This window comes from Mus caroli, unplaced genomic scaffold (genome assembly GCF_978045245.1).
Source record: "Mus caroli unplaced genomic scaffold, Mus_caroli_1 scaffold_19, whole genome shotgun sequence".
Taxonomy (NCBI): Eukaryota; Metazoa; Chordata; class Mammalia; order Rodentia; family Muridae; genus Mus; species Mus caroli.
This window is the reverse complement of record NW_028227274.1, coordinates 12,086,449-12,106,046: the sequence shown is the minus strand read 5'-3', so window position 1 is coordinate 12,106,046 and position 19,598 is coordinate 12,086,449. Positions and strand designations below refer to the sequence as shown.

Sequence of the window (19,598 nt, the reverse complement as noted above, 5' to 3'; positions counted from 1 at the left end):
GTACAGTCTAATAACATTTAGGACTAGAGGTAGAACTGCATCTCTTGTGTTTTGGGAGGCCCAGGTATGGGGAACCAAAAATGACAAAGAAAACATGAAAGAAGGACTCTAAAAGCATGATTCTTTTGTAGCATCACTATCCATACTATTTCCTCAATTCCTAATAAATCTGAAAATCCTCTTCCTCCTTCCCAGGCTATTGCCCTCAAACACCTGTTCTAATAGCTTATTTAGGGGGAAATAAGCTACTACAATCATTAATAAGACCCTAACTTTTATTCTGATTATTCTATCTGAACACCTACAATGAAAATGCTGGGACAATGTGTAGTATAAGGTTTTTCAAAAGCACATCTCTCTAAATACAGAACTACTAAAAAAACAAACTCAAAAACAAACAAAAAAACTTGCCAGCAGTCATTTCTCATTATCTAGATCAATTCTCAATGGTCTATCTGATCTTCTTTCTCCAATATCCAATGAACTTGCAATAAAATACTTCAACGTGATGATTCCGATGATCAGCCTTATAGGTAGGACCACGAACATAAATAGTTAATATAGACCCATTTTTGTAAGTGCTGTCCAAATACTATTTGTCAAGTTGATAATACTTAAAGAATGGTTGGCTTAAAAATAAGAACTTAGAACAATGTCCAAAATTAAAATAAATACCTTCTTTTCAAGGTTCAGAACATTTAAAAAGTACTAATATTAAGACTGCATTAATTTGTGGGGCAAAGTAGGAACAATTAATATTTTCACATTGCTCTGTGAATTAGAATTCAGTTGTGAAATTATTATATACATTTTGGAAACTATACTCACATAATTCTAACTATTAATAACAATTTAATTTATTCACAAGCAAAGATTCAAAACAGTCTCTTTTTCCTTTTACCTCAAGAATTAGAATTATAGGAAAACCCCTATTTCTAAGAGTAAATGTATATTCTACATACTTAATTCAGTTCCCATCTTTAAAGAAATAAAGTCCAGAGAACAGATTATCAAAAATGATTTCATATATCATTTCTATCTTATTTGTTAGAGAAATGGATTTAGCAATTATGACTGATACTATCCAAGTTATTGCAGTGGCCAATAAATCAGTATATACAATAACAAAAGAACATGAAATAGAGTTCTTTCCAATAAATCAGCATATATTAATACCAAAAAATCCCCCCATAAAACAGAAATCTAGTGTTTTCTATTTTTTTTTTTTTAAAGAAAAATGCCTTTAGATTACTGTGGTAGTTAAAATGAGAAGGGCCTCTATAAGTTTATATATTTGAATGCTGGGTCCAAAGTTGGTGGAACTATTTGGAAAGGATTAGGAGGTATGGTTATTGGAATCCCTTCTATACTTCACCCAACAGTTACCTGGCAAAAGCCAGATAGGCCTGGCTTACTATAATGGGGCTGTTTGACCCCTCCTCAAATTTCTCTGCACCACTCCCCCAACTCTCTCTCTCCGATTCTCTTCTCTCCCTCTCTCCCCTTCCTTCGACATGTTCCTGGCTGGCCTCTCCTTTTCTCTTCTCCCACCCCCCTCTGTCTCTGTCTCTGTCTCTCCTCTCTTCTCTACTCCCCTTCCCATGCCCTAAATAAACTCTATTCTACACTATATCTGTCTTATGACTGGTACCTCAGCATGGGCCCACTGCAGCATCCCTCCCACCTCACCATACCACATTCTATAAAATATAGACTTGGCTTTTTATAAAAACACCTCACTGAAAGAGGTGTGTCACTGGCAGTGGGCTCTGAGGTTTAAAAAAAGAATCCCTGCCATTCCCAGTGAGGTTCTTTCTGTCCCTCCTCTCCACCATCATCTTACAGTTGAGATGTCTCAATATGTCTCAAGATGTCCACCACTGCTCCACTGCTACCATTGCTGCCCATCATGATGGTCACAGACCCACTTCTCTGAAGCTCTGATTACATACCTTCTTTTAAAAGTTGTCTTGGTCATGTCTCTTCACAATAATAACAAAGTAATACGACAATTACCATAAGCAAAAACCAGCAAAAAGAAAATAGTCTTGAATTTCAGAATAAAAATTTTACTAAAATACCAGCCGATTGAAGAAGTGGGTGCTTTGAATTCAGGATAACATTACTTAAAAAATCTGACAACCACCTAAGCTTAAATTCCAAGAAATAACAGGAGAACCTGCGTCTTAGTTCTTATAATTAGAAAAAGAAAAAGAAAAAAAAAAGCACCATATGAGCAGAAATTTCAATGTTTATACCCAAGATAAGAATATCTTTTGAGAGTAAAAATTAGTATTGGGTTTTTTTTTTTTGCATTTTAATATTGACCATTTGCACAGTTTTTTTTATCTCTGTATGATATGTTACCATCTTGGACTTTGTCCCATTGCCATAATAACTAAAACAGAGTAAAAGGGTAACAGCTTGTAAAGGGGAAAAAGGAAGGTTACAAATCCCTCATCTGGAATTTCAGCTATTACTTCCTCCCACACATGTAAAACATCTTAAGAGATACTGTATTATACAGAGGGAAAGGGCCAATTCTAGAAAGCTGTCCTCTGATCTCCAAAGGCATACTATATCATGTGCACATGCATACACATACATGCTGAGTCCTGCATGTCCATGGAAGGGATGGTGTGGCATGGTAGCCACCTCTAGAACAGAGCCAGCAAAGTGTGGGCCTCCATGAGGTGCATAGACTTCTTTGTGTATTTTATGTTCCTCCTTCCGGGAAATGTCCTCTCTGCCAAAGTTAATGAATCCAGGATAATCAGAGACAGCATGAGTCTGGGAGACAAGGGTATGTCTATGTCCTTAGCAGGAATGGTAAACACTGTGATCTTCAGGATAGTCCTTAAGGCTGTGGGAAAGAACTCTTTGAGCATGAGTTCAAAAATATAATTTCTCAACTATGCAAAATATAAGGAAGGATGCAATATGAAGTATCTGAGGGGCTTCACGGACCTAAAAGAACAAAGGCAGCTGCACTATAAGCCAGCTTGTCAGAAAGATATTATGGAAGGGGATAAAGAAATTTGGGGAATGGTGATATTAGAGCCAGATCCCACCCAGCTAGGTGATTATTTGTGTTTACAAAGGCAGGCAGATCTCTGAATTCATTTGCAATATTACAAAAAAAATGTGATTGTTGTCTCTGCTAAGAAACAAGGAATTGGGGTCACAGAATGCCTATTTGTGAGATAACCAAAAGGGAACCTGGAGTAAATGACTGAACTGATGGGCTCTGGTCTGTGAGAGCCAAACTATCTGGATGAGCTGTCTGGAGATCTCCAGAGAAAGCTTTTTCAAGCAGAATACAGGCTGTGCCTCGTTATTGACTTCCAGTTGTTCTTTCACTGTTCCCAAATATCCCCTTCCTCAGAATCCCTCTCCAAGCTGAGGCTGGTCTACCACACATACATATTAAGTAAATTTAAAAATAAATCTTATAATAAAACAGACATCTGTGACAAATTCAAATTAGACTAAACTGAAGGCCCAGAGCAACGGTTCTCAACCTGTGACTTGTGACATTTTTAGGGACAGAATGCACCTCTCACAAGGACAATTGTAAGACTCTGACAAGCCTTAGCTTACCAGGGACCCCTGAGTGAACCACGTGGAGCTGGAATCGATGCAAAAAGCAAGAGGAATTTATTGGTCCAACACATTGGGCTTGTCCTGCACCGAAGGTGAAATGGCAACCCCGCACAACTCATTCAGTGAGTTTTTTATAGTTTTCAGGGCAGCAGCCATTAGGCACAATGTAACTGGCAGAAGAGTGTGACTTTTTAAACTGATTGGTCTTTAAGGAACGAGGTGAAAGGGCTTCCCTTGTCTGAAGGTGGGCAACAGTCTGGTCCTTCGGAAGGAATGTGTCAGGAATGTGTCCCCCACCCACCTGCAGGTCTTGTTCCCCTTCTACGGTGGGTGTGAGGATTGTTAATTAGCCTCTCCCTTCGGGAAGGGCAAGTGATCCATGACCTTCCCAAAGTCCTAGAGCTGACCTTTTCACCATATATCAGATATTTAGATTATGATTTATAGCAGTAGCAAAATTATAGTACTGAAGTAGCAATGAAATAATTTTATGGTTGGGGTCACTATAACACGAGGAACTTTATTAAAGGGTTCTAGCATTAGAAAAGTTGAGAAGAACCCCTGGCCTTTCACTAAGGATCATTTGAGCTAAAACAATAGTATTTCTACAATGATGACAAAGATAAAGTATTAAGTATAATTTACATAAAATTAATCTATAAAGTATTACGAGGAAGTGTTATATCTTTTCGACCTACAGGGATAATGTAGAATGAGGTTTAAAGGACTAGTTAATCAATAAATGGTGTTAACTAGTTATTAGGGCCAAGGGGAAAAAAACTAAAGGCACATTAACAACTTTCCCTCCTCTTTGATACACTGTTTCACTATACAGCCACAGCTGGCTCAACCTTGCTATGTAAGAAAGGCTGGTGTGAACTCCCATCTCCACTGAGATGACAGGTATACACTGGCTAGTCTACATTTAAACTCTTAGAGATTTAAGACTAAACCTAACCACATTTTTCTTTTTTTTAAAGTGAAAAAAATTCATGCAATCTCACAGTTTCAGAGAAGTCAATTCATTAGGACAGGGAAAACACTGTGGATCAGAGAAGTTCACTTCAGTGAGCCAGAAAGAAATGCTGGATAAATGCACAATGCCATGGGTTCAATACCCAGCACTACGAAAAAAAGCTAGAAAAAATAAAAAATACAGACCTAAAAAGTACAATATAATTCTAATTAAGAAAGAGCTTTCATACCCAGGATGGCTACAATGCCTGAACTTAAAAAAGCTGTGGCAGAAGGATCCAAGTTCAAGGCTAGCCTGGGCTACACAGTGAGAACCTGTTTCAAAATAAAACAAAAAGAAACAAGAGATAGAGATTATAAAAGAGAATATAAAGCTAAAAGACAATAATGGAAGACTGATTATAAAAAAATAAAGCTATCAAATGTAAAGCAAAGCAAACAAACTTTATATGAATAAAGAACAGAAAAATAGAAAAAGAATGATAAAAAAGTTTCTTTTTATTAATTGTAAAGCATAAATCAGTGGGAAAAAGAAAAACTGTCTCTAACTTTATGTATGTCTGAGTTTTTCTTGTAAATTTTTCTAGATATGGATATATCTAACCTAGTAATTCCAGAATTTCACTTACACAACAATTTAAGTAAAAGGAACTCCTGAGAGGCAATGAAAGCAGAGACCTGAAAACTGACCCGAGCATTTATTGGAGAAGTAGTTGAATAAATTATGATTTATGATTTATTTAAACACAGTACTGTCATATATACAGGTTTTAAAAAATTCAGGATATGATGGTGCATGTTTGTAATCCCAGCATTCTGAAGGGGAGATGGGAGGTGAAGATGTTCTAGACCATGACCAGGCAGCTTAACCTGCAGTAAGTAAGCACAACAGCAACAAATCCAAGATAGACGCTGCCTTAGACAGTGGAAGATGAGAACTGAATCCTGTCAGCTGTCCTCTGACATCCTATGTGCATTTTGACAAGAGTGTGCATATCTCACTCACATACACAAATCTGGACAAAATAATTAAAAATCTAAAACAGAATTTAGGAAAAGTAATAATAAATGATCCATTTTGTGGTTTGAATATGCTTGGCCCAGGGAGTGGGAATATTAGGAGGCATGGCCTTGTTGGAGTAGGTGTGTCACTGTGGAGGTAGATTTTGAGACCTTCCTCCTAGCTTCCTGGATATCAGTCTTTTGTTTACCTTTGGAACAAGATGTAGAACTCTCAGCTCCTTCGCTGGCACCATGCCTGCCTGGATGCTGCCATGCTTACTGCCTTGATGATAATGGACTGAACCTCTGAACCTGTAAGCTAACCCCAAATAAATATTGTCCTGTATAAGAGGTACCTTGGTCATGGTTGTCTTTTATAAAAGTTGCCTTGGTCATGCTTGTCTCTTCACAGCAATGAAAACTCAAACTAAGACAGCCATATAAACACATTTTGTGCTCAGAAACAAGAGGGCTAATGCAGTCTTAGGAGATAAAACAAGTTTAGATAAACAAAAATGTCAAGAAGGGTCCTAGAGTGATGGAACAGTCCTTTGAGTATATACAGCTCTTGCAGAAGAACCAAGTTCAATTTCTAACACCTATGTCAGATGGCTGGAAAACACCTGTAACTCAAGCTTCTGGGGATCTGAGGCCTTCTGTCCACTACAGTCATCCGTAGTTACATGCCCAGACCCACATACAAGACCCACCTCCCCCCGCCCCTTCCAAACATTAAAATGAATATCAACAAACGTTAGAAAGAGTACTCTGAGGCTTATAAAAATGGAAATAGCATGTCTGGAAATAGAGACTAAAAACAATTGCATAATTAAAAATAGAGTTGAAAAGACACACGTGTTAAAAAAAACTGGTAAAATAGATTTTATAAAAATATACAGAATTTATATAAAAAAATTCTGCAAAGCAGAAAAAAGAAAGTTTAGTATCATGTAGAACAAGATAGATGATTTCCACGCCTCTTGCCTTTGTTTGCTTTTTGGCTGATGTTTCTGACATAAAAACAAAACCAACATTAACAAATCCCAACAACAACAATTAAAAAATTATCAGTACCTCATTTCCTGATTCTACTGGTCTCTTCTTCCTTGGTCCAATAGCTGCAAGAGCTGTGAGATTAGCATCTCTGTACTGGATCTGGGCAAGCTCCAACTGCTGCAACTAGAAGATGGGGAGGAGGGAGAGTTAGTGTTTACACAGATGCTCAAAGAGAAAGAAAATGATCACAAAACTAATTTCTGTATTTATTCCCAAATAAAATTATAGATGAAAATAAATATTGACTCCCTCCAAGCTAAGGGCATATTCCTGGTGTCGTGGCTTCACTAGCTTCTAGTCCTTAATCTTTATTCAGAAGAAACAGTGCTCAGCAAAAAGGAAGTACAGACAAAAGAAAAATAAAAGGCATTAATGCAATTAAACAGGTAAGACATGCCTGCAGAAAAAGTTACAGCGAGTTAGAAGGAGTTGGTCAAGCCTCAGCCATCCCTTTTTGATTAAAAGGGAAGCAGCACAGTGTTTGAACATTACAGAGCATATGCAATTTTAATATACTGAATGACTTACAAATTACTCTCTTAACTCTCAACAACCACACTAAAAGGGAATTCACTGATTACTCAAAAGAAAAAAAAAATTGCACAGTGAGGGTCTAAGAGAGTAGGGCAATTCCACAGAAGTCACCCAAAAACCATGGGAGAACCAGCAATCAGCAACCAATGTTCTCTATAAAACATCTGCAAACAAGATGTGTGGATTTATATTGTATTCATGGTAAAAATCTTGAGTGATGTACATTAGTCTGGAATGGCCAAGACTACAAGGCACAATTTTTCAGCCTTAGGACAACAATACAGAAGGTATCCACAAAAGAGGTCTTATTGAAAAAGGACTTCAAAGTGATTATGTGTGGAAATAGTGATGTATTTTTATAACGACAAAGTAAAAATAAAATGTCACTGCATAAACCTTTCAGCTTTTCTAGAAGAAAAAAAACCATTCAATTCTTATGAAATCCTACTGCTGTGTAAGGCAAAAAAAAAAAAAAAAAAAACAAAACAAAAAACAATTGTTGAGGCTGAATTGATAGTCACAGCCAACAGGATCAAGACAGTCTGACCACTAAGAAAAACTTACACTAGGAATATTCTTAGGAAACATGTTACAGTAATGATAAGGCCAACAGCACAGCACAGGGACCATGCATGATGAATGAGTTCTCATCACACTCAAACCAGCTCTCATCTTCATCTTAGAGCACCTAATTTCCAGAGCTGTGAAAATAAAATCCTGTTGAATATATGCTATTTGCCAAGATTATTTTTAAAATGTAGTAGCATAAATATATCTAGAAAACCAATAATCAAAGTAAGTAAACTAAGAAACATTCTATTTGCACTAAAATTTATAGGGTAGAAATCCTTTTAAGCTGTAGGCTTTCTTATAAATAAATTGTTAGATAAGGGTTTTCAGAAGTTATAAAATCTTTTGTTGCTGCTGGCCTTTTTAATAAAAACTATAGTAAAGAGTCTGATGCTGCCACAATCCAGAACTTCTATGTAACAAAAAAGCTGGTTCTCGGTAATCTACCCTACAGCACAAATCAAATAAAAATATATTTTAAAGGCCTTCCCTATGGATATATGGTATCTTCAAGATAAGTCATACCAAATAAGGGTCACCTCCCACACCTTGCAAGAAAGGTTTTTAAAATGACTGTGTAAATAGCTCTTCCTTCTCATGTTTTAGAAAAATTTCCAAAACAAAACAAACAAGCAAAAACATATGAAAAACTGGCCATAGTTTTAATTGGTTCTTTAGTTATAACACATTCTCAAAACCAATACCGTTTAACCAGTCAGTACAAAGCAAAGAAATCAGACATAACAAGAGAAAGCTCTCTGGACATTATTACAAATTTGGCATCTGCAGTTGGAGATGAAGACAATTATCAAGTTCAGAAAAGAATTCAAGAGAATGACATGATTATATATGCAGAAAAACTAAATTATCAATGAAAAGCATCATCAACAACAACACCCTCCTCTCCCAATCATGGCTGGCAGGCAAGATGGCTTGGATGGGTGAGTAAGACGCTTGCTGCTGAACCTGATGACCTGAGGTTCCACCCTTAGGACTCACATGGCAGAAAAGAACTAGCTTCCCAAGTTGTCTTCTAATCTTCACATTTATATGTGCTGAGAGTAAACACACACACACACACACACACACACCCTAGTTTTAATGAATGCATTTAGCAAGTTGCCACAAACAATAATAATCATCTACCAAAATATTAGTAAGGAATAGGTGGGACCAGATACTTTGAAATGAATGCTGAGAAATTATGTACAGCTATTTTTATGCTTCGAGCCACAAAATATCACACAAGAAAATCAAATGAAGAGATGACTGTGTTCATGAATTACTAAGTTGGACCTGATAAAGATTTTGAGAGGTAAAGGATACAGCTTAACAGCAGAGCACCTATCTAGATGTGTGAAGCTCTGGGCTTAATCCCTAGAACCCAACCCCCTTGCCCTATACAACAAAAGGGTTTTTGCAGATTGACCCAAGATCTTCCACCCGAGAATGTGAGTGCTAATTAAAGGAGCACAAAGGATCAGAACTTCTGTGTACACTGAGACTCTGTTAGTAGTACTTGTTGCCCCTCTTTTAAAATAAACTGTTTCTTTTCTATCACACACACAAAATCTGTCTTTACCACCTAACATTATGTCTAACATTATGTCTATTGAAAAAATGGAAAGTGAGAAAAACAAAACAAAACAAAACGGGCAGTGGTCGTTCACATTTTGAATTATAGCACTTAGAAGGCACAGGTGGGTGGATCTCTCAGTCCAAGGCTACAGTGATTTACAGAGCGAGTTCCAGGGCAACCTTGGAGAAAGGAAAGTCTAACTTGAAAAACAGAAAGGAAGAAAGGAAAGAAGGAAGGAATGGAGGGAGAGAGGAAGGGAGGGAAGGAGGGAAAGGAAGGGAAGAAGGAAGACATGGAGGAGAAAGTGAATATCCATATATAAAATAAAGTTTAAAAACATCCAAAAAAAAAAAAGCTAAAAAAGCAACCTAAACTTCAAATGTTATACAAAAAGTAACTCAAGATATAGAAATACAAACTTGTATAAAAAGTACAAAAGAAAATCTTCATGAGTTGGGAGTCTAGCAAAGACTTCTTAGATATGATCTATTCACAAAACCACCGACAAACTGGTTTTCATTGAAATTAAAATCTTCTCATCTGTGACAGACACATTGAAGAATATCAAAGGTTAGTTTTTTTCCCTTTTATTTTTTATTAGATATTTTCTTTATTTACATTTATTTATCCCCTTTCCTAGATTCCCCTCCGACAATCCCCTATCCCCTCCCCTCTCTCCCTGTTCCCCAACCTACCCACTTCTGCTTCCTAGCCCTGGCATTCCCCTATACTGGGGCATAGAACCTGCATAGGACCAAGGACCTCTCCTCCCATTGATGACCAACTACGCCATTCTCTGCTACATATGCAGCTAGAGACATGAGTCCCTCCCCTGTGTTTTCTTTGATTGGTGGTTTAGTCCCAGAGAGCTCTGGGGGTATGGACTAGTTCATATTGTTGTTCCACCTATGGGGCTGCAAACCCCTTCAGCTCCTTGGGTACTTTCTCTAGCTCCTTCATTGGGGACCCTGTTCTTCGTCCAATGGATGACTGTGAGAATCCACTTCTATATTTGCTAGGCACTGGCATAGCCTCACAAGAGACAGCTATATCAGGCTCCTGTCAGCAAGCTCTTGTTGGCATCCACAATAGTGTCTCTGGGTTTGGTGGTTGTTTATGGGAAGGATCCTCAGGTGGGGCAGTGTCTGGATGGTTGTTCCTTCAGTCTCTGCTCTGAACTTTGTCTCTGTAACTCAAAGGTTAGTTTTATGTCAACTTGACACAAGCTGGAGTCATCTTGGAAGGAAAAACCTCAGCTGAGAACATGCTTCCACCAGACTTGTCTGTGGTGCATTTCCTTAATTGATAATTGATGTGGTGGTCCCAACTCACTATTGGTGTGGCACCTGGACTAGTGGTACTAAGCCTGGTGGCTATAAAAAAAGCAGGCTGAGCAAGTCAATATGTAGCAATCTTCCATATCTTTTGCTTCAGTTCCAACATCCAGTTTTCTGCTTGGAATTCTTATCTCAAATTCCCTTCACAATGGACTGTGATTGGGAATATAAGTGTTGATGCCTGCCTTCTTCTAGCATAGCTGAAGCCATTTTGTTCCATGCCTGCCAGCCATTTCATATTGTTGCTGTATTATGCCTACCAGTCATTGTCACTGAAAAGTCACTTGACTCAGAACAAGGTCATGCTGACTACAGGTTTGTTAATCTTAAGAAATTCCACAAAGCTTTATATAGAACCTATCAAATTAAAGATCAATATGAAATGTTAAAATTAAGTCTAAAATTGCTTGAGTCAGAGCTGACCACTGGGCAGCAGTTCCAGCACCTATATATGAGCTCATTGTGACTTCGTTGTTTCAGTCTTTATAAGATGACATATAAAAATGTTCAGTGACATAGTTTCAAACCCTGAATTCTGAACTATGGCTGACTGATCAGTCTTAGGGTGTGTGTTAAATGAACCATCCCTGTGTGACTGAGTTTGGTGTTCGGGTGGTTTGTAGGTGACTCCAGAATTCCAATAATTAGCTTAAATAAACCCATTCTGCTGCTTACAGTCATGGTCTTAATCATAGCAATTGAAAACTCTAGCTAAAACTATAAGAGGCGCTGCTTGGCCCCTCCTCGCACTCTTAAGCTCTTACCTTTCCAATTCTCTAGCTCTCCTTCTCTCTCTCCCTTCCCCCCTCTCTCCACGTGGCCATGGCTGGCCTCTCTCTCTTTCTACCTTCTCTCCTTTCTCCCTGCCTTTTTACAATAAAGCTCTAAAACAATAGATTGTCTCTGATCATCAAGGCCCGCTGTGCTTGAAGGATAAAATAGGGTTTCTTCTAAGGAGCTGTGTTGTGTCTAACCTCCCTCCAGAAGGCCATCCTGTGCTCCAGCCATGGACCTGACCAATTACTCTCACCCATGTGGGAACCATCCAGCGCCCCCTCTCCTCCTGCCCTCTCTTCCCTTCATCCCTGGGGCCAAGTGCTGCCCCAAGCCCCTACTCTGTTCTCAGCTCCTCTGCTATATCCAGCATGGGATGCCAGAGGCTGAGAACCTGGCTGCCCCTCGTCCACCACCCACTATGTGGGGTCAGTGGCTTAACACAGCCAGAAGCCTACCTGGGGCCATGTGGAAAACGTGTGCAGTCCTCCCAGACTGCCCACCCAAAGCACTGGAACTCTGGCGGGATGCGGGTTCTCTCCCACTCCCTTTTTCCCCCACACCCACAGCCCTGCATTGTCCTGGCCCAAGAGATTTTAAAGGAGAAAATTTTCAGAATGTGGCATAAAGTATGTTTTTGTGGTATTTTGGTAAAGAATGTGGCTGCTTTTTGCCTCTGAAGAGTCTACCTAAGGTCAAGGTAAAGAGATTTTTATTAATTGCATTGACAAAGGAAGCCTCAGAAAAGCCCAACAGACTTCATTCTCTGGTTAAGTCTCGTGAAGAGCATTTTGAACAAACACAGCAAGCTTAGAAAGGAAAAATATAAAATATATGGTTTGAGTATTAAAGGGACATTAGGAAGTGAAATGGAATCAACGTAATCCAGTATATAAACAAACTCAAAGACAAAAACCACATGGTCATCTCGTTAGATGCGGAAAAAGCATTTGACAAGATCCAACACCCATTCATGATAAAAGTCTTGGAAAGATCAGGAATTCAAGGCCCATACCTAAACATGATAAAAGCAATCTACAGCAAACCAGTAGCCAACATCAAAGTAAATGGTGAGAAGCTTGAAGCAATCCCTCTAAAATCAGGGACTAGACAAGGCTGTCCACTTTCTCCATACCTATTCAACATTGTACTTGAAGTCCTAGCCAGAGCAATTCGACAACAAAAGGAGTTCAAGGGGATACAAATTGGAAAAGATGAAGTCAAAATATCACTTTTTGCAGATGATATGATAGTATATATAAGTGACCCTAAAAATTCCACCAGAGAACTCCTAAACCTGATAAACAGCTTCGGTGAAGTAGCTGGATATAAAATTAACTCAAACAAATCAATGGCCTTTCTCTACACAAAGAATAAACAGGCTGAGAAAGAAATTAGGGAAACAACACCCTTCTCAATAGTCACAAATAATATAAAATATCTTGGCGTGACTCTAACTAAGGAAGTGAAAGATCTATATAATAAAAACTTCAAGTCTCTGAAGAAAGAAATTATAGAAGATCTCAGAAGATGGAAAGATCTCCCATGCTCATGGATTGGCAGGATCAACATTGTAAAAATGGCTATCTTGCCAAAAGCAATCTACAGATTCAATGCAATCCCCATCAAAATTCCAACTCAATTCTTCAACGAATTAGAAAGTGCAATCTGCAAATTCATCTGGAATAACAAAAAACCTAGGATAGCAAAAACTCTTCTCAAGGATAAAAGAACCTCTGGTGGAATCACCATGCCGGACCTAAAGCTTTACTACAGAGCAATTGTGATAAAAACTGCATGGTACTGGTATAGTGACAGACAAATAGACCAATGGAATAGAATTGAAGACCCAGAAATGAACCCACACACCTACGGTCACTTGATCTTCGACAAGGGAGCTAAAAACATCCAGTGGAAGAAAGACAGCATTTTCAACAAATGGTGCTGGCACAACTGCTTGTTAACATGTAGAAGAATGCGAATCGATCCATTCCTATCTCCTTGTACTAAGGTCAAGTCTAAGTGGATCAAGGAACTTCACATAAAACCAGAGACACTGAAACTTATAGAGGAGAAAGTGGGGAAAAGCCTTGAAGATATGGGCACAGGGGAAAAATTCTTGAATAGAACAGCAATGGCTTGTGCTGTAAGATCGAGAATTGACAAGTGGGACCTCATGAAACTGCAAAGCTTCTGCAAGGCAAAAGACACCATCAATAAGACAAAAAAACCACCAACAGATTGGGAAAGGATCTTCACCTATCCTAAATCAGATAAGGGACTAATATCCAATATATATAAAGAACTCAAGAAGGTGGACTCCAGAAAGTCAAATAACCCCATTAAAAAATGGGGCTCAGAACTGAACAAAGAATTCTCACCTGAGGAATACCGAATGGCAGAGAAGCACCTGAAAAAATGTTCAACATCCTTAATCATCAGGGAAAGGCAAATCAAAACAACCCTGAGATTCCACCTCACACCAGTCAGAATGGCTAAGATCAAAAATTCAGGTGACAGCAGATGCTGGTGAGGATGTGGAGAAAGAGGAACACTCCTCCATTGTTGGTGGGATTGCAAGCTTGTACAACCACTCTGGAAATCAGTCTGGCGGTTCCTCAGAAAACTGGACATAGTACTACCAGAGGATCCAGCAATACCTCTCCTGGGCATATATCCAGAAGATGTCCCAACTGGTAAAAAGGACACATGCTCCACTATGTTCATAGCAGCCCTATTCATAATAGCCAGAAGCTGGAAAGAACCCAGATGTCCCTCAACAGAGGAATGGATACAGAAATTATGGTACATTTACACAATGGAGTACTACTCAGCTATTAAAAAGAATGAATTTATGAAATTCCTAGCCAAATGGATGGACCTGGAGGGCATCATCTTGAGTGAGGTAACACAATCACAAAAGAACTCACACAATATGTATTCACTGATAAGTGGATATTAGCCCAAAACTTAGGATACCCAAGATTTAAGATACAATTTGCTAAATGCATGAAACTCAAGAAGAATGAAGACCAAAGTGTGGACACTGTGCCCCTTCTTAGAATTGGGAACAAAACACCCAGGGAAGGAGTTATGGAGACAAAGTTCGTAGCTGTGATGAAAGGATGGACCATTTAGAGACTGCCGTATCCAGGGATCCATTCCATAATCAGCTTCTAAATGCTGACACCATTGCATACACTAGCAAGATTTTGCTGAAAGGACCCAAATATAGCTGTCTCTTGTGAGACTATGCAGGGGCCAAAAGAATGGGAATGGGTGGGTAGGGAAGTGGGGGGCGCTATGGGGAACTTTTGGGATAGCATTGGAAATGTAATTGAGGAAAATATGTAATAAAATATTAAAAATTAAAAAAAAAAAAGGAAGTGAAATGGAGCCGAATCCTGTGTTCTAGGAGACAACAGATTATGGGGTAATAACCTTGTGACAAGATTCTACCCAGCTAAATTTAGATTCAGGAATGGTAGTACTTGCCTTTAATCCCAGGAGGCAAAGACAAGATCTCAAATTCAAGGTCAGCCTAGAACAGAGCAAGTTTTAGGTAAAGAAAAACGTAAATCCAGGTTTGGTGGCCCACACCTTTAATCCCAGTGTTTAGGAAATAGGCCTGCAGATCTCTCAGTTCAAAGTCAGTCTATGGAACAAGTTCCAGGACAGCCAAGCTTAGGCAGTGAAGGAGTTTGAAAACAGAAAGTGATAATGTAATAAAACAAGACGGCCATGTTCCAGTGCGAGCAAGCAGCAGAATTTGGCAGCTTTATCCAGGTGGTTCTGGCTTCAAAGTCCAGAATAAAAGGGACTACTGGGACAATTGATGCTGGTTAGCTGGTGCTAAGAAATTAGTGGTGATTAAGAACAGACCCGTATCACTGAGGCGAAACCTGGGACGTGTTTTCTGAGAGCACAAAGAAGTTGCATTCCAGAGATAGCCAAGGTTGTACCTTGTGCTGCAGCTATACTTGGTAACGTGTAAGAGTCATGAGTAAGGTGGTACAGGTTTTGAAGGCATGAAGGGATCATGAAGAACAGCTGAGGCTTGGTACTGTGAGAGGGCATGGAAGGCCACTGGTGAAGATGCAGCCTCAGCTGCAATTAATAGACCAGGACTGAAGGCGTCATGCAAAGAAGTTGAGGCTTGGCACCATGAAGAGAGCCTATGAGAGGCTATTGGTGAAGCCTAGTTGCAGTGGAAGACTCCAGTGAATTGGAAATGCCAGTACCATAGGATGATCACCAAGAATAGCAACAGCAGTGAAGTGGATCAACCTGAGTTTAGAGTGCTACAGAGGGCAGAGCTGGAGAAGTGAGGCTAACCCTTTGGAGGAGCCCAGAAGATCATTGTGTGGATCCCAGACATTAATACAAGAAGTTGTAACACTGAACCTGCCTTGGAGACCTAAAGATGTTAAAAATGCCAAAGCCATGGGATACCTGTTGAGGAAAGCTAACAGGGAGTGGAACCAGCACAGGAAAAAGGAGTTTGTTGCAGCAACAAAGATGAAAAAGCAGTGGAGATCTGAAAACCACTTTGATATCAGACATGGAGATTTTTGAAATTTGCTCAGCTGGTTTTCTGCCTTGTTTTGGAAATTACAGTTAGTGATTGGATGAATCTCAAAAGAGACTTTGAACTTTGGACTTGTAACTCTGTTGAGAATTCTATAGACTATGGGGACTTTAGAAGTTGGACTAAATGTACTTTTAAATTATGTTATATTTAGGTATGGCCCCCATAGATTCATGTTTGAAAAAGCCTATTGGGGGCCAAGGAGTGGAATTTGATGGTTTGTTCATTCTTGGACCAGGGAATGGCACCATTTGGAGGTATGGGCTTGTTGGAATAGGTGTGTGTGTCACTGTGGGTGTGGGCTTAAGACCCTTACTCTGCCTGGAAGTCAGTCTTCCACTAGCAGCCTTTGGATGAAGATGTAGAACTCTCAGCTATGCCTGCTCCAGGCCTGCCTGGATGCTGCCATGCTCCCACCTTGACGATGATGGACAGAACCTCTGAACCTGTAAGCCAGCCCCAATTAAATGTTGTTTTTATAAGACTTGCCTTGGTCATGGTGTCTGTTCACAGCAGTAAAACCCTAACTAAGACAGCCATGATTAACAAGAGACCAACACCACTTAAGTGAAACCTTTGCTTTACTAGAACAATTGATGTAAGTTAGTAGGAACTAAGATATTACTAGTTAATAAGAAGAGAGTAGTGTCATAGAAGATTGTAAATCTGGGAGGGTTTACTCAGGGTAGGCACTGAGAGGATGTGATCTATTGAGGGCTGTGGCTGATGCATCTCAGGCTAGCAGCTAAACTTGGTAATAAGTAAGAATCATTCAGATTAGCTGTGCATAGTGGTGCACTCCTTTAATTCCAGATGGATCTCTGTGGGTTTGAGACCAGAACAAACTAGTCTACACAGAAAGATCCAAGGCTACATAAGGAGACCCTGTCTCAAACAAACAAACAGAACAAAACTAAATAATGTCCTCCCAGGGTAGTGATATACACCTCTAACCCAGAATTTAGGAGGCAGAGACAGAAAGATCTCTATTAATTCTAAGTCAGCCTAGTCTACACAGAGTGTACCAAGGCAACCAGAGCTAAATAGTGCAATGTTGGCAAAAAAAAAAAAAAAAAAAAAAAAAAAAAGATAAAAGAACAACAACAAAAGACCAAAATGTCCTTTTTCAAAATATACTTTCTATTCAGAAATGAGGCCTTATATGCAGTACTCTGTTAATTATACAATAATGGTCTAAGGAGAGTTGTGCCCTGAATTTTCAGTTTCATAATCTATTTTAGAAAAGCAATCCTATTTCAGAGTATATGTTTCTAATTTGTCATATATTTTAATCACTTCCCCACAGGTTGCTATGCAGAGTCAATGTTCTGTCACATACATGACTGTAGTCCTTTTCTTTCCCTTTATTGTCTGATATCAAATGAAACTGAGAATGCCTTTAAGTGTTAAAAAGAAAATGAATGAATTGTTTTCACTCTGCACAGATCCACAGGACTCACATTTCTCAAAGAAGAAAAAAGAAATCCAAATGGTTATAAGGGTCATAAAATATATTTTAAAAACTCTTTAAGAAATCGGGATGCTTAAACTTTAAGGTCAGATGACCTGCCCTAGAGAATTTGGAGTGATGCACTAAAGGAAAACACTAAAGGCAAGATAGATGTACTAAGCCTGTGTATTTGGAATTAAATCTGACAATTAGTAATGTACTTGAAAGATTCACAAATCAAGGGTAAAATAGGAGCATGTCACCATTCACATTTTAGAAAAATATCTATTAATTCCTAAATTGCATCAGTGAAAATTGTTTTTAGAGAAACAACAACAATCTAAAACACAGCAAAACAAATTCAGCAAACAGAAAACACTACACACTGAAAACTGAAAAAGATACCCTTCAAGTTTAAGATAAAAATATCTGAATTACACGGATGGCCCAAGACATTTTGCTAGATAGCAGTAAGGTTTCTAAATGGATAACCTATCAGGTCAAAGCCAACAGTATGTAGCAGGAGCCACTGCACTGGGCTGAGACTAGGCTGAAGGCAAACCCAAAGGCAGCCAGATGATAACAGCAGCATTTGAGGAAGTCAATACAAGAAAAAAAGCAATCACTAGATACCTTCATAAAAACCTGCCAATTTAACAGATTGTCCTATAAACTAAACAGTTTCTAAAAATTATTTTAGAAGAAAAAAAGGAAAACCCTAAGAGGACTATCAGTATCAAAGCTGTAGTCATTAACAATTCAAAAATCTAGATTTAGGCATGATTTCAAACATGATAAACATCCTTGCTGACACATTTCCTAGCCTAAACAAAGCCTACAACTTCTTTAAGCAGGTCCTTTGTGATTCCACATTTATAATGCTGTCATTGGTCCACTTCCAGCGACCAGTTTGCAATGGGAAACAAAGCTGCTCTAATAAGAACAACCACTACAACACAGCACCAATCTTCCAATTAAATCAAGAAAACTTTTACTTAATACCAAAACAACAAACTACAGTATTACAACTTCTATAAGTGCATACCTTTATAAATTACTTTATAAGAGAATATCTCAACTCCAGAGATAAGGTAGAGATAATATTCTATAATCAAAATACCCATGTGTATGACCCTTAAAGGGATAGAAGGAAGACAAAAATGAGAATATTTAGCTTTGAAACTAACAACTTTGCAAAAATAAATACTACAGAAGGGCTGTCTTCTTTGACCCAGGCCAAGATATTTGATTCCTTTTGATCATAGTGGATTTACTGTACAAGACTTTAAAAAAAAAAAGCTGGAAGGAAATTATATTTCTTTTAACCTTGCATGAAAAAGAAACAGTAAATAGAAGTGCAAAGGAAAGAACAAAAGCAGGTCTGCTCTCCACTTCAGTAAAGAAGCTGCACCCTGGCCCACAGCTCCGAGGTTGCTAGCTACAGAGTGACTTCAGGAAACGAAACGACCTCTTTCAGAGCTCAAGAAAAAACATGTTTATGAAGCAACAACACACGGGGCAAGATAATCAACTTTCCAAGATAGAAGTATCCCAGAAGAGATATATCTATCATTAATCTAGGTTTGCTTAGAAAGAATGGTAGATATGGTTCTCAGGTTAAGTGTTAGATACATTTCTACTGGAAGGAATTTAAAATAAGAAACAATTTGCTTAAAGTGACCCTGGTTCCAACACATTAATGTTCTTCCTTTCTTGCCCTAATCATTATACCCCTTTATCCAGAGTTCATGCACTTTCTTTCTCTATGCTACAAAAAATACAACACAGTGATTCTAAGAATCTTTAATTTCCATGTGTCTTGCCTCAGCTCCCACATTAATCCAAACAATAAGGGTCTTGGAACATTAATAAATAACCCGCTGCTGCTGGCACCCAGGTGCCAAGTGCTGTAATGCCAAAGACCACACATTTCATAGTTCAAGAGGCACAGTTAAGGAAGAAGGTTGCTCAGGAAATCACTCGGATTTAGCACAAAGATCCTTAAAAATTGCATGAAATCAGTCAAGTAACTATAGAAACCAATTTCTTCAGCTTCCTATCACACATCTCACACCTCAATTGTCTTTATTATCATGTTCTGTCAGATCCTTAACCAGGAATGGGAGCAGG

General features: G+C 38.7%; 1 protein-coding gene across 1 annotated transcript in view; it reads right to left on the bottom strand.

The window, feature by feature from the left end:
- The window catches only part of Taf4b (TATA-box binding protein associated factor 4b), a 117,735-nt gene that overhangs the window by 36,169 nt on the left and 61,968 nt on the right, over positions 1-19,598 (bottom strand). The window contains exon 14 of the mRNA XM_021150590.3: positions 6,655-6,759. Within this exon, the coding sequence (XP_021006249.1) occupies positions 6,655-6,759 (105 nt within the window). The remainder of the gene's footprint in view (positions 1-6,654; positions 6,760-19,598) is intronic.